This window comes from Symphodus melops (assembly GCF_947650265.1).
Source record: "Symphodus melops genome assembly, chromosome: 2".
Taxonomy (NCBI): domain Eukaryota; kingdom Metazoa; phylum Chordata; class Actinopteri; order Labriformes; family Labridae; genus Symphodus; species Symphodus melops.
The window spans coordinates 25,700,836-25,717,685 of record NC_136692.1 but is presented as its reverse complement, the minus strand read 5'-3'; the positions used below and the strand labels follow the sequence as shown (position 1 = coordinate 25,717,685).

Here is a 16,850-nt window from a genome sequence, read left to right as displayed (position 1 = left end):
TCAGTAGCATGAGTGAAGCTTTATCTTCTCAGTGTTATCTTTGTTCATGGAGTTGTGCCTAACCTGTTCCTTGTTATCATGACAAGTATGCTGCACTGTAACGGCTTTGATACGGGTGTTTCACATTAGAGACCTTGCCCTGGAACCAAGTTCATTTGGCCACAAATTCCAATTTATTTTGTAAAAAAACAAAAACTGTAATGTGCAATCTGAACACAGAGGTGCTCGCCATTCAGAGCACAGAAAGAAGCGGTAAGGAGGAACTTTAAAGAAGTCGGTCTCCAGGACAGGACAGGACAAGTCCAAGTCCTTCATGAAATTCGTGACCCAAGTTTCTGATATCTTTTCAACCTATCAGATTTATGGAATAAAACGTAGTGAAGTTTGGCTCTCAGATAGAGAGGGAACAAAACCAACATGTTTTTAGACAGCTTCAAAGACTTCTTAACCCTTTTTTTTTTTTTCATTCCTGTCACATGTTCACAATCCACTCAAAACAGACCCAGTTTTGGGTCCTGACCCACCAGTTGAGAACCACTGCTTTAAAGCACACTGTAACATGTCCAAGCACTCATACCATGTCCTCAACTGAAAAGGATCTCTTATAAAGGAGTTAAATGTGCTGAATGTGCTTCATGGTACACACACACTTTATAACTTCTTCCTGTAATACAGGCTTGTAGTTCATCCTCATCTTTTTACATTATGATGTCATAGTATACAATGTTGGCTATATCTTCCACACAATATGGTCAGTTTCTATTTTTTAGTTTTGCTATCTATACAAAAAAAAAAGGAAAAAAAAGCATGTGAGTTAACTTGAATTTCCCTCGGGATCAATAAAGTATCTATCTATCTCTATCTATCTAGTTAAGCAAAAGTATTTCACAGTGTTTGCTGGTCCAGGAGGATATCTGTGGTGTGTTATATAGGGACAGAACCAGGTGCTCAAAGACCTCATCCCCACAGAGGTCAGTGCTGCAGGTCTTACTCATTCAGTGGTCTTGGATTTTTGGGGGATGGAAATCACGGTTGAGGCGTTGAAGTCGGCTGGTACATGACATGTCTGCAATAAGATGTTAGGGTGCTCAGATGGTAAAGACGTTGCTGTTTGTGATGAGCAAAACATGTTCTTTCATCTGTGCAGTGAGAATTAGACCACTTGTAATATTATAAGTCCTTTTTTTGCATTACAATACAATAAACGATGAAACAATCAGCGCTGCAGTCAGAAGATGCTTGGAACACAAAGAACACCTGCAGTCAGATGAGTAAGATTCATATTTCTAATATGAGGTCTCTTATTTGTTGCTTTGATGATTTTCTCACTTCTGTCTCGTTTATCTTTTAGGGAATTTGTCTCTTTTTTGCACCTAAGGGTCTGTTAGGAGCAATAAATCAGACACAAGACAGGGAAGGACAAAAAAGGATTTTATTTTTCATCTCATCTCACTCACAGTCATTTGTATGTATGGGTCGGTTCATTCAATTGTAATTGATGGATCAAGAAATGCATGGTCACGTGGGGCTTCACTAATGTAGTAAAAATGGAAATGTTAGCATTACTGATAATAATAATAACCTCGCTCGTTTCCCCTGTTTTTGTTTCTACAGCATCTCTCTATCTCAAAGGGGAACACTTGAACTGTGGGATTGCATGCTGAAGAAACTCCTCTGATAAGCCTCTAATGGACTCGAGAGCATCTTGTTCATGCAAAGATCAATTTCCAGATATGATAATGTCTTTTTGTACATCCTGGGAACAATACCGTGGCTTTGTAATCAGACTCTGAGTGTGTGAGAACTCAGGAGAGCGTTTATGGTTCTTGGTTGTCACTTTATGCGATGTATTTATCACACCGAAGACCTCAATGACGTAATTCTAAAACATCTAATTTTGTTGGCTTTAGCGTATATTGGGCAATTTATCAACTCTGTGATATAATCATTTCTCTCTCTCTCTCTCTCTCTCTCTCTCTCTCTCTCTCTCTCTCTCTCTCTGTCTCTCTCTCTCTCTCTCTCTGTGTGCTGGTTAAAGCTAAGACCTTCACGCAGAGCCAAGCCACTGAGTTTTTCTGTGACTACCCATTAACGCTGCAGTTTATTTATAAGGTTTCATTTGAGCATATCAGCCTTCTCATCAAATATTCATTTGAGGGAAGATTGCCTACTTTGTCTCGCCTGAACCCCCCTCCTTCATCCCTTTTTCATCATTTCACCCCTTCATTTCTTTATCTGTGTGCCCACACCTGAATCAGCGTCTGCATATTAAAAAAAAAATCAGTTCAATCTACGTCTTTCCAGGAGAACACGAAAGCATCCAGGCACCTTCTCGGGACATGTCAATCAATCAATCAATCAATCTTTATTTATATAGCGTCAATTCATAACAGGCGTTATCTCAAGACACTTTACAAAAGCAGGTAAAGGACCTTACTGTTTGTCTGTTAAACATGTGACACTATACTTGTTTTATTTCTTTACAGATTATTATCTACAGTTAAGCACCAGCAGCCTGTGCTAGCATAGCTATTTCAGTGTACTGTATATTCACCGTGTCTCTTGACGTGTGTGTATTATTTGTCACCTGTATCATTGCTCCCCAGCGTGCATAACTTCAGGCATCAATCCAAGCTCATTATTGGGTATCTGTCAGCTCCACTTTCCAGCCTGCAGCAGAGCTAAACTTGCTTGTAAACCCCTGTGGGAGATAAACACCATCAATACTGAGAGATTTAACCATCCTGAGGCACATAATATATTCAAATACCTCTCCACTGCCGTCCTTCTGTCTTCTTCTATTTCTCCCTTGAGTTTTTATTTTTAAAGACTCTGCCATAGATTTGCTTCTTTTTCCTTTTCAGATGCTTCACTTCTTCTCTCTTTCATTCCTTTTACCTCACCAGGTCTCCTTTGTGTCCTCCCTTCCCTTTCATTTTTTTTGTCAATTTCTCCTTCAGCAGCTGATAAACGTTTTCTATATTAATAATCCCTCATCCTCCTCCCTGTTTTTGAGGACACTTCTGCAAACTGTTAATCCAAAGCAAGCATTGAGGGTTTTCAATGTAGCTCTTCTATGCAATAGTTTAAAAATCAACTTTGATAGGATAATGTGAAAATCATTCCACTTATTTCCTCCAGACTAAACTATCAGATTTATAGATTTATAGATTTTGTGATTAAGTCACAATTCTCCATGATATTTGATGGATTGCTGACATTTGGCATAGACATGCATGCTGAGGATAAATCTCATAAAATATGGTGGGTCCATCTATAGCTCCAGAATGTAAAAGACATTCAGACGATTAATCCGAATGTCTTTTGTGATTTTCTTTTTTCTATCCTCCTTAAGATGAATTTTGAGCACTCTTATTCTCACTTGACCCATTTAGTGTTATTATTAGGAACACATCTACTTTTAATGTTTAATGTGTTTTTTTAAATATACATCCAAATATAATAATGTACATAAGCACCAAGCTGAAAGCTAAGCTGACCCTTTAATTAAAACATTACAGACAGCTGCTAGCATGAAAATTGAGACTACTAATCTAAGAGTCCAAAGGACATAAACAAGTTTAATGACAGAAATTTCCGCTTGTGTTTCTTGTTAGTTTCACATTTTCTAAAATTTCATTTCCTTTGAAAAGGAAGCAAAGGTGTGGTAATCAGGAAACTGGAAAACTTAGAAGAATTATTGAGATGCATTCAGTTTCTAAATGGCTTCATATAAACAATCTGAGACCCACTGTGAGATTTTTTTCCATAACTTATCATATTTTTTAGGAGGTGTTTTACAACATGAGCTAAAACAAAATTCAGCAGAATTTACACTGAAACATTAGACTCTGTGCAACCTGTTACTTTAATTTACAGTAAGTCTTAACACATTTATAGCTGTAAACGAAAGTTAAAATAAGGTTTTGAAAATGTTCTCAGATAAGAAAATTTATTTATTTTAAAGCCACTCATATACAGCCTTTCTGCAGACTTTGATATTGTCCCAGAAAAGCTCAAAGTCTTACAAGTCAGTGTTAAAAATAAACGCCTCTGATGGGAAACAAAGCAGTTTTTCTCATAAATCAGGCTATGGCCTCGTCTGTCTTCATTGAGCCTAAAGTGTGTATTTATGGATATTTTATTTAAATTACTACTTTTTTTAAATCAAGACCTTGGTGATGCCTTTTCTGAAATATGAGTAAGTCATCCGTTAAGTCTACTCGACCATCTCAAGGACGCTGAGCCCACAGTCTATTGATCCGCAGGTTTTACTGATTCCCATCAAGCCCAAGCTGCTGAAGACCTGAGCCAAGGTGACACCATTCATCAGAGAGGCAGAGAACAGCAGAGATGAACTTCCTATGTCTCCTGTCTGTCTATCTGTCTGTCTGTCTGTCTGTCTGTCTGTCTGTCTGTCTGAATCTTTATTAGCCATCAGAATGCAAGAGTTCAGGTATAGTAAAAATAAAAGTAGTAAAAACACTGTACAGGTTTATATTTCTATTGTTATTAATATTGTGGGAGTCAGATTATTAAATTGTAATTAAAGGAAAGCTTCATTTAGGCTACGAAAGTATCCCTATTAACAGCAGTCCTAAACATTTTGCAGATACTGATTAACAGTATTATTTGATTTAAGTTGAGCATTACATGCAAAAGGTTTCATTCAATTTAAAAATGACTCATCGGTTGATACTTTTTTCCTTTCACTGATTTATGGTTTGATTCGTAAAAAAAGTTGCAAACAAAAACCATTTAACAAATGAAATTGATGTTGGTATTCTGCTTTTTACCTCCAGTAGAGTACTAGTAAATGTACTTTGCTTTTCTACTTGTCTCTCGTCGGTCTTTCTTTCCTCCACACATGCACGGAGCCATCTTTGTGAGTGTGTGAACAGACAGCAAAGTGAAGTGACAGTACATGTTCTCCACACAGCAGAGACAGTAGATCTTCCCCCTCTTCATCTGATCCTGTCGCGTCCCAAATTGACGCCAGCGCGCAGTCTGTGGATGTGAGCGCGCCCTGCTGCTGAGCGCGAGCCGCGAGGAAGAGGGAGTCCAGTTGGATAAAGACGAACAGAGACGAATAAAGAAGAGCTTTGCGTGGACTTTTTTTTGTGTGGCTTTTCTACAATCCTAGAGGATATATAAAAGCAGGTCAATGACATGAAAACAGCGATGAAGAGACAGAGGTCGTAGAGTTGCGGCTCTTGCACGCACACTGACCCGGCAGGTTTGGCACGGTGGTTCCAAGAACAGAAACCAACATGAAGTCCAGAAGTCAGGACCAGAGTTTGTCTGACTCCAGAGAGCTGGACAGATCTTACGACCCACTTACAGGTAACACATTTCTGTTGTATTCTTGAAAGACATCAGTAAAATGTTTGGTATTCTGCTGTTTGTTGACCTGGTTGGCTGTACGCTCGGAAGTTGCAATAGTTTTTCAAAAGCAGTCAAACTGCCTATGCAGTGGACCTGACTAATATTACATTATAATAATACTATAATACACCACGATCCAGATAAAGTGCAGCCGGTGAATGTGAATGTGGACACTACACAGTGTCTCTGAACATCATCAGGCTCTTTTATGTTTTCATTAGGAACTCTATCAATAGGTTAGATTTAAAACATAGCTTATGAATTAAAGCAAATGTTTCTAACACTAACCTCTTAGCATCCTGCAAGTAAGGCTAACATAAAAACACCAGGAAGCTTTGTAAAAGTTTAATAAAAACATTTTAACTTTCCTAAACGAGAGATGCAAGATGTGTTTTGAAGGCAATCACATCTGCAGTTAAATAAATGCAGTCTGAGAGTCCTGGAAAGAGAGTGTAGTATAATGGAGACAGTGCTACAGTACATGCAAGGAATAAGATTAAGTGAAGAGAAAAGGGTGTGTGAAAAGTTGGTTATCGTTTGAGCAAAAACATTTTAAATGTATACATCATGTGCTTTTAGAATAAATTATCAATATTGAGTAGTTGCAGAAAAAAGTTGTTACTATTAAACTTATAATTATTTGATTTCAGTGAGACTGTCTCTGTCACACCTTTATGAATTTTTAATTTTCCTCATGAATGCTCATAGACAATAATCTTTAGAGATCAGTGGGATCTCAGTTTTTCATCTCTCTCTCTTTTCTGACTCACACACAGTCACACATATCACGGCATTGCAAGGCTGGTCTGTCATTAATGTGACAACTTCCTAAAATAGTCTTTTCTTTTAAACATGAATATCTAAATGTTTAAAAATAACTGCTCTGAGTGCTGTTCTCATGTAGTTTGCAGTATTACCACTGTGCGTGGTTTTTGACAGCTGAACAGATGGTATAAACATTGAGGTTCATTAAATCGCTGTGAGTTGTTGCCAGCACAATAGGCAGTGTGATGTCCATTCAGCAGCAGGTTAACCAAACAGGGAGCAGGTGCATGAACACTGAAGCTTCAGGGGGCGTTGAGGAGGCACAAACAGACCTTTTTATTAAAGAGTCAAGCACGGGGCATCATCAGCAGCCTGAGGCACAAACCTGTGAAAGTGCTGACTAAAGTGCTATAAAATAAACAACACACACCAGTTTATGTACATATGAAGGAAAAAAAAACACTTCTTATGGATCAAGTCTGTATAAAATGCCTTTTAAAGATTTATCAGCTGCAAAACAAAACAAACTGAGTAGAAAATGTTCTTTATGGTCAGCTGCTCTGCTGTAAAGCTGCATTAACCTCGTGTTGTTTACTCTTGTTCATATATTATACATACCGGATCTTTTTCATGTCATCACTTTTTACACCACACATCACATGTTACTATGGTTCTGACTGACTGCTGCTGCAGCTCAACCCTGATGTCATGTGGCGTTAATCTGTCAACACTTTATTTTTTTCTTTTCGTCGCTCATGCTTGTCATCACTTACAGTACAGTATTACAGTGTAATAATTCAGCTACTGCCAGCAGTAGCATAGCTTAGCTACAAGAACTTAAAAAGTTAGCTTAGCTTAGCATAAAGACTATATAATCATTTTTCAACTTCTTACCATAATATCAGAAGAAGGTATAATAGAGCTGTAGCTGGAAGGGAAGGAGGGCCACCAGTAAGTAGCTGAAACTGACTGTATCACCACCTATAGTGGTGTTGGACAAACTTGTGTCAATAAATTGATTCTACACCGCTGCTTTACTGTTTACTACAACAAGGGCAGTCTAAATATATGGTCTCATAAAGCTATAACTGCAACTCGACCTAACTGTGCATGTTATACCTGCATGCAATCATCGAGCAGACACTTTTATCTAACGCAACACACATCAGAGAGTATAAGTACAACACAAGCAGAGATCTAGGAAGCAGGAAACAAGGTCAGTACTTTGCAAACGGACTGCGTCCTCAGAAGCTTCATAAACAGCAGATTCTGTTCGCCTCAAATATTGCAATGGATGGTTCATGATATGTGTAGCTGAAGCCTATATGCCTCTCATGCCGAGCAAAAATATAGTATTCAATTTTGCACATTGGAAAAAAGGTTTACATGAAAACTGTTGTACGCATTGAACAAACGATATATGTGAACATAACTGATGATGGGTGGGGATTTGTGTGTCTTTGGACTAAGCCATGGTAGCTCTTTCCCCTGAGGTTCTGTTCTGCTAATATACACTGCTAACAGCTGCTAACGCTAACCCCTCTATCTCTTATCAGGAAGTAAAGCGTGAATGAGTCTGCAAAAGCTATTACTTTAAGATTTATGTTGCAGGACTAAAGCTAGTCTAGTGGAAGTAACTGAACGTGAGACTCACACACAGAGACTTTTGTTATATTTATGAAAACCTGTTACTGATAACATAAATACTATTTTTATATAACATAATTACATGACAGACTCTAAAATCAAAGCCCCTCATCAGCAAATAGACGTCATGTTGTTAATGCCAAGTGGATTTGGCTGTAGCCTGGACTGATGTATTAAGATGAATGTTGTGTAACAAAAAATCAAAGCGGATCCTACACGACTGATGAGCTGACGTCTGCTACTGTGTGAGTTCACAAGAGGTGAAATAATTTTATGATTCAACCCTCTATCAGCTTCAACTGGGACTTCATGATGTGAGAGGAAGATTGTGTGAATTGGTTGTGTGTTTGCGTGTGTGTGTGTGTGTGTGTGTGTGTGTGTGTGTGTGTGTGTCCTTGCTTCAGATGGGACTGATGCCTGTAATCTGAGGCATGTCCCACTGAGGATTATGGTAAGAACGGAGGCTGTTGCCAGGGCAACATTAGTTTACAAACAGTCATTTGGCACTGGATGACCCGACTTGAGCTGCCGTGACCTCTGAGCGAACACAGAATTCTCAGAGTAACGAGGAATGTTTGGTTTACCATCCTGATTAAATGAACGTAACCAATAAAGGGGTTTAAAAACCTTTTGACTAAAAGTTTAATTACATGAAACATTTTTTTCACATACTGACATACCAGAAATCATCATGTTCGTACACACATTAATACACTCTTAAGTTGGGCACGCTCCTCAATGTTAGTGGTAATTTGATTGCACTTCTTTCTGCTACATCATGTTTTTCATGGACTTTTCTATCATTGCAGGAATCTTTGTTGGTCTTAAGGAATTGGCAATTTTCTGATTTTTTATTGAAGGTTTCTCTGATGGAAACTATTAGACCCAATGTAACAATCTGAGGTCAGCTAAATCTTTGAAAAGGATTTGAAAATATATCTTTTAAAGGTTTTTGAAGATATTATGTATCTTTAATGCACAACTCCCCTTCTTTCAAATTAATTTTTATTTCTCTCTCACTTTTCTCTATCCAACATTTCAATATTTTTGAGCGTGACATTTCAAGCTTGAAACATTTGCATCTGTGAATCTACTGTATGGATGTGACATTTCTATGTGTGAATGTAACAGCATTAACAAATGTACTGATCCCTCTCAATGGGTCTCCAAACCTAAGGACCCTGAGATATTTAATGTTTAGCTTACAGTGGGATTGTTTAAATGTTACATAATAAAAAAGCTGACCACTCAGAGCTCAATTTTGGATGTATGTTGCACTTGGTCGTAATGCTACATGAAGAACAATGTTAATAAAAACCTTTAATATCTTATGTAACTAATACAATCAGCTGAAATAATACTGCAGCTCAGCCTGACATTTATAAGCTGTTTTGTCCCTCTGAGAACAAACCTCCCTCCATGTTTTTGTAGATTACTCTGCAAAAAAATCACATCACGCAGCTGCCCTTAGAAAGCATGTCCATATCCTAAAATAAATCAGTGATCAGTTACCTGTGCTTCATCACATCTAAAAATATCTGCTACACCAAACTGCAGGAAAGGCTTTTATGTCTCTCTAAAAATGACTCTTTATTTAAAAAAGATAATATGGTACAGTTTTTAACTGTTTTATTATTATTTTATTTCGTTTTCCTTGCCAGTGTTTGTGTTTTCTTGTATTTCTGTCTTTGTGATAGATAGATAGATAGATAGATAGATAGATAGATAGATAGATAGATAGATAGATAGATAGATAGATAGATAGATAGATAGATAGATAGATAGCTAGATACTTTATTGATCCCGAGGGAAATTCAGGGCATCCAGTAGCAGTATACAGACAGGCAGGACACAAGACACAAGACATTGGTTACAGTACAAAACATCGGTTACAATACAATACACACCCGCTGTCCTCCCTCCCCTCTCTATACAATAATCCCCCAAACAAGATTTAGCAGCCTCTATGTGACTAAGAGTAAAGGTTAAACCTGTGCAGTTGGCATTAGCATTAGACTTAAAACTTATATACAGTAGCATGGTGTACCTAACCTGTGAGGACCATATAAAATATTTTACCTGCTGAGTGAGGACCTCAAAGGAAGTGCGTATGTTTTTTGTCTTGTCATTATTAAAGGGCTGTTTGAAGATTAACACCAGAGATGCACCGATACCACTTTTTTTTGAAAACCGAGTCAAAGTACAAGTACTTACATTTGGGTACTCACCGATACAGAGTGCAGTTATGAGTACTTATTAATGCCACTGAAATGGAGGCATAACTTAGTTTTTAAGATGATGAAAGAAAGACAGACAGACAGACAGACAGACAGACAGACAGACAGACAGACAGACAGACAGACAGACAGACAGACAGACAGACAGACAGACAGACTCAAGCAGGCGCACAGAAATAAACATAGATAATTTACTTCAGATTGAGTACACGTCGTCTGTGACGCGATGACGGCTGGGAACGTCATACTTTGTCTGAGAGAAAGATCTCTCTCTCTCTCTCTCTCTCTCTCTCGCTCTCTCTCTCTCTCTCTCTCTCTCTCTCTCTCTCTCGCTCTCTCTCTCTCGCTCTCTTTCTCGCTCTTTAACTCTAAGCTTATTTGTTTTTACAGAGCTGTGCAGCTGCTGTGCTTGATATTCTGATGGACATATCAGGAAGGCTTGGAAGCACGTGGTGTCACAGAAATAAAGATTTTTTTGAAGGCTGGATGCATGCACACCAACTGTAGTTTCAATTTGTTTAAAAACAGCGTGAAGGTACAGCCATATGAAAAGCATCAGACTTGTCACATGAAACTTATTCACACCTGCTTTAGGAAGAACTAATTATTTACATGAACTGTGAAAATGCAGCAACAACGTGCAAACACGAATTAGAAGCATTTACTACTAATAAGGTTCACTTAAATGTGCACTCATTGTTAGTGTTTGTTTGATTATATTACAGTTGTTTGCTGTAAATGTTTATAATCCAGCAGGTTGCTCTGTGACAGTTTAGATCTCCTGCATCACTCGAAGTGGCTTCAAGTGATTTATCTCTAATCACAATTTAGCCTCATATTTATAGTAAAACACTGCCATCTAGTGGTGTGAAGGACACATTCATGTTGTTTGCTAATCACCTGTTAGATGATGACATGTCACTCTATATCTATATATTGACTGAGTATAAATGTGAAAACCACTCTGGGGTGGGTGGGAAGATGTTGGGTTTAGATCAACAGAACTCTGCTGCTGTTACTGTAGCTCTTTGGTGACTATAAATACATTGTTCATGTGCAAAAACCGATAAAGAAACTTTGAATGAAAGAAACTTTGAATGAAAGAAACTGTTGTGGTCCAACCAACTGACAAATTTGTGAATTACAAAAGGGGTAATCTGGGTTTTTGTAAGGGCTTTTTTATAACTAACAGAGAGTCCACTGAAGTCACGCAGACGTTTGAACTGTTTTGTGTAGTTCGGGTCACGACCTGGAATCATGCTGCTGTTACTTACAGAATGTGGAGGCAGCTGAATGAAGCACCAGAGTATGGGTCTGATAACAAAACAAACAGCAAACCTAAATAATAATGAACATTTAAAACAGGTTTAGTTTCCTCTTTGAATACTTCAGTCATGTGTCTCCATGTTCTGACATGATGAATGTTCTTTAAACAGCTTTCATCTGATAAGGTCACACTAGTTCAAAACCAGGTCAGCAAACTAAACTGTGCGCACAAGGTTTCATGGAAAGTGATTCAAAGTACTGAAGTGTTTTTGTACTTTACCCTGCTGTTTCCTGATGTTGTTCCCTCTATCTGAATCTAATGCTGTGATTGGTTGTTTCCAGGTAATCCACCATCCAAACCTCATAAAAAGAGCATAAAGCAGCGCTTCCTCAAACTGTTACCCTGTTATCGCTCAAGCTCCAGCTCCTCAGTCAATGAAAGCAAGTAACACAACACAATCCCATTCCTCCTGTAGAGTTGAATAAAGTCTGAAGGAAAAATGTACACAAATACTTAAAACATCATCATTTTATCAGAGTGTTCTGAGTACACTCAGCTGTATTTCTGAGTGTATTCATTTCATTCCTCTCTTCCCTTCTCCATGCAGATAGTTTAGCAGATGATGAGGATCTGGCCACAGTGAGTCACAGACCAGAGAGGATCGACCGCCTCATACAGCAGACCAGCTTCAGCAGAAAGGAGCTGCAGGTCCTCTATCGGGGATTCAAAAATGTCAGTCAGACATTCCTGTGGATTTTGGATTTGTGCATTGCTTTGTACTCTTACTATATGTCCACGTATATATGAACAGAACAGTTACTTCATTCTTTATATTCATGTGCATGTTTATGTTTTTCATTGGTCAGGAGTGTCCCAGTGGTGTGGTTAATGAAGAGACTTTTAAAAGCATCTACTCACAGTTCTTTCCTCATGGAGGTTAGTCGTTTCCTCTTCCTTCTACTTTCTAATCTTCATCGTATTTTCATTAGCAAAATGTAGCAACATCTTTCAAGTATCAGACAAGTTCAAAACAGATTCTAATGAATAAACCATCTTATATTTACAGACATGACCACTGGTGGAGAGTTAGCAGGAGCGTTGTGATTATGTCACTGTTTCAGTTCATGTTCTATTTCAAATCTTTTCATCATAATCCTTAACATTGTTATTTACCAACCTATTCGACCCATTAATGTTCATTTGTCATGTAAAGTGTTCCCAACCAGGGGTGCAGGCCGCAAATATCTCAGGGTTTATTCAAATGTCTTTTGGCAAGAACATTTCTGTACACTCGTGGCAACAATTATAATTTTTCTTTCAGTCAGTCTTGATGGAGTTTTGCACTTTTTTTTAACTAAAGCAGTGGTAGTGATGGAGGAGGGAGGGGGGCTATAATGAAAACGTTTAGAGACAACTGATGTATAGGGTTTTCACAGGCAAACACAGGTTCCTATAAAAACCACAGGCCTCACACAATGAAAGCTTGACTGAGTCTTAGTTGAACTCATAAGATCTGTGGACACATGACTGACCTTTATAAACATCTTTCTTACAGATTCAAGTATGTACGCACACTTCCTGTTCGAGGCTTTTGACACCCACAACAACGGATCAGTCAGCTTTGAGGTGACTTCTCTCTCCCTTCACTCAGCTGTCAACAGAAGGGCTTTTATTGCGTCCTATTTTCCTTCAATATTTGTGTTTTCCACTTCCACTTCCACTTTTTCCACAATTTTTACTCTGCAATTGCAAAATGTAAACTTGCCTAGATACACAGATGCTTTCACTTTCCCCCTGGACTGTTAAACGTTTACTATCATCTGAAAACATAAGGCACGCGTTATGTGTATTTTTCTAAGTGCTTTCCAAAACAAACATACACAAGGAGGAATTAAAACAATCCAATCAGTAAAATCTGGATTATTTTTATTGTACTGTTGTTCAAAAATCTCCAAAACCAAGAAAATTAACAAATCTGTCTTTATAAGATTTTTTTTGTATTAAACATCACTGATACATACTTCATTGATTTAATACAAGCAAGCCATACAGCCCTCTGTCTTCTTTTTTTGTGTGTGCCTTTGACTCTCTTCCTTCCACTGTCCTAATCTCATTTACATTTTTTTTTTGGCTGCAGGATTTTGTTTTAAGTCTGTCTATCATACTGAGAGGCTCCATCACTGATAAACTGAACTGGGCCTTCAATCTGTATGATCTGAACAAAGACGGCTGCATCACCAGAGAGGTACATACACTATGTTTCTCTATTTGCACCTGTAGGAATTGTTTATGTCAGCTTGACAAGTTCTTATTTATTTCTTCCATATGACCTCTGCCTGTCTGTGCAGGAGATGACTGATATCATGAACTCAATCTATGACATGATGGGCAAGTATACCTACCCCAACATGAGGGACAGCGCTCCCAAAGATCATGTGGACAACTTTTTCCAGGTGAAACACAAATCTGTCAAGTCTGCCCACACTGAAGAATGCACAATAAAACCCCAAACAATGTAATCCGGTTGTATAATGTTTTCTGATCACCCTCAGTAGAGTTTTTGACCACATTTAGTGTCATGAAAAAAAAGTTTGGTATGAGCTTGTCAGTGATTTTTTTGTATTTCTTCAACAGATGTACGTGTGTTTTCATGCAATAAACCTAATCATATGGTATAAGATAAGATAAGGCTTTATTGTTATTATTCCAGCATATTTAGTGCTAAAGCCTTATCAAAACAAGCAATGTGACAATGAAATGTAAGATGACTGATTAAAACTGCAAAAAAGTAACATACACAATATATGCTAGCTTTACTGTTATTAAAAAAAATAAGATGCACAAAGGATTGCCATTTTAAACATTTATTTCTTTATGATATATTTTCCAGAAAATGGACAAGAATAATGACGGAGTGGTCACCATCGAGGAGTTCTTGGAAACATGCCAAAAGGTCTTCTGCACAAAAAGTTTCATCCCATTTCACATGAACATTTAAAGGAAGAATGTGCAACATTTTACACATAAATATAACAGAAATCAATTATGTGTCAATTTATGTACCACACAAAGCTATGAGTTAATCAAAGTGTGCCAACATTAGTCTGCTAATACAACAATGCAGGCCAAAGGCAATTCCAGCTCCAGCAAAGGACAATTTTATCTTCTGCTTGATTTGATTATTGTGAGTTCTAATTCATAATTCCTTGTGCGAACCTGAGGAGCGAGGGATTGGAGGTGTGCTGCTGGAGGAGACCGGAGGCTTCCGTGTCGCCAAACATCGGTTTGTTTTGGTTTAATGCTCGTGGTCAAGGACGACATCTCCTAGATTAAAAGTTGCACATTCTCCCTTTAAAGCTTGTCCATCTAAAGCTTCCCTTCTATCTACAGCTCAATAATTGGTTTACATTTCCCCCATTGTTTTTCTTTCCAGGATGAAAACATCATGCAATCCATGCACATGTTTAATAATGTGATCTAAGGCTTTGGTCGACGCACCCCATGAGATCTTCCCTTCTGTCTGAAGCTGAAAGGACACTGTTTGCAGACGCAAACACAAACACTTTAAGATATCTAACCATAAAACCACCATTTTTGTCCTTTTTAATCAAGGTGTGGAGTGAGTCAGGGAATAATAAGATAAAAGAGGATCTTTAAAGCATCACCACATTTGAATGAGCTGTGCAGGACTTTGGTACGCAGCACATTTAATGCTGAAGAGAAGTTTTTAACTTTGTTATTAATAGATGACCAGGGGCTAAACAAAGAGACAGTGAACCCTCTCTTCACTCATCTCAACAATGACTATAAACCTTCATATTTCTGCAGTGCATGAACGACTGAGCAGACACATTGAAAAAGTTGAATGATGCTGTAGCGCTTTTCACTTTCTATACTCACAGTTTTACTACCACGAGGGATGGTTCTATTAAAGAGGTGAAGTTTAAAATCAAGCAATAATTTTAACGTAACGAAATCTAAACTCCTCTGTGTCCTCACATTTATTACAACACACGTGTCTGCATGAAATGTCTTTTGTGACTGGTGATTAATGTATGAAATAAAAGTGTTCATATATTTTGATATGGTCCTGGTAAGAATGACGATCAGTCTGATCTAACAACACTGTTTCTATTCATAATGACAGAATTGCAATTAACAGTTTTAAAAATATTACAGTTTTTAAAATTAAGTTGTGTCTGATGTCACAGTCCACCTTCTTTTTAGCTTTAGTTGAAGATCTAATCTTAGCTTTATTGTAGTGATTATCTTTTGCAAAGTCGTAAATAACCCTGAATATCTGGCTGCATCAGGACTGGAGAAAAAAAAATCTAATTTGATTTATTAGTTTTAAAAAACTTCTCGTTTTACAGCATTTACGGTAACTGTTCAAATCACCTGGCTGTTGTCGAGCCATGTCAGGGACATGCCACAGTCTGAACTCTCAATGCAACAGCAGACGTATTTACTCAAATAAGCTAAACATTTAAGCATGTATAGTTTTTTATGAGAGATAATTCATTCTGGCGTTCACTCACATACATTTTTCTTCTATCACATACATGCATTTCCTGCTAACATATGTAAATGGTAAATGGACTTGATGTTTGCTGTGTGACACCGCATGTCACACCTCACACACTGATGGCAGTGGTTACTACGTAAATTCACCATCAGAAGCAGCTGATCCTATTCAATTCAGTCAGTTTAAAAACATTTTCTGTATGTAAAAGGGAAATTAATGTGTGAAAAGATAATTTTTCGGAAAAGAAACGTGAAAGGGAGAATGTGTGTGTGACGGCCACACACATATATCTCATAGATTTAATATGAAACGGTTCTCTTTGACTCCTTCGATCATAAAGTTTAAAACAAACCGATCCAGCTGCTTCATTTCAATAAAGTCTCAGTTTGTGGTTTTTAAATCTTCTATTCAAGGCTAGAATCCGTTTGTCATAGTATAATGCCTGCAATGCAAAATAAAACCCCCCCACTAAATTACTTCAAAATGTTTTTTTAATGGCGCAAACATTTCTCACATAGACTGTAAATATTAATGGTTGAAGCCTAAGCGACGTCAGCCATCTGTAAAGGCAGAGGGCTCTGAAGGCTCATCGGCAGCAGCATCCATGCTGGAAATGTTCTCACCCCAGGGAGCTGAGGCAGGTTTTAAGCCTCTTAACGAACCATTACATAGCACCCACCGGTCAATCATGTCTGCTAGGACCTAACTATGGATAACAAGCATCTTTAATAAAATCAAAACAAAGCTGTTTATTAAATAAAATCACCCCCCATACAGTGTGCCTGTGATGATCATGACTAATCACACCTATTTAGTTTTTTAACCAGGCAGTAGATGTGTTCATTTATTGATCTTTATTGGCTGTTGTGTGTCAAGGACTTCCAGTGTTCCTGGAGCCAGCCTCCATGTAACAAAGGAGGTTTTCATCATGTCATTGATCCCAAACAGACACATTACAATGTGCAGTTTCTTCATGTATAATCAGGTACATCTCTACAGATTCTAAACTCAATACACACAGACG

General features: G+C 37.9%; 1 protein-coding gene across 1 annotated transcript; it reads left to right on the top strand.

Annotated features, from left to right (window-relative positions):
• The first annotated feature begins 4,475 nt into the window (after nt 1–4,475).
• Nucleotides 4,476–15,384, top strand: LOC306819626 (A-type potassium channel modulatory protein KCNIP2-like). The gene is made up of 9 exons (XM_079337031.1): nt 4,476–5,343; nt 11,643–11,745; nt 11,913–12,033; nt 12,168–12,237; nt 12,857–12,927; nt 13,439–13,546; nt 13,650–13,754; nt 14,192–14,254; nt 14,735–15,384. Exons 1-9 carry the CDS (start codon nt 5,271–5,273, stop codon nt 14,780–14,782), a joined length of 762 nt encoding a protein of 253 aa, XP_079193157.1. The 5' UTR covers nt 4,476–5,270; the 3' UTR covers nt 14,783–15,384.
• Nucleotides 15,385–16,850: the final 1,466 nt, after the last annotated feature.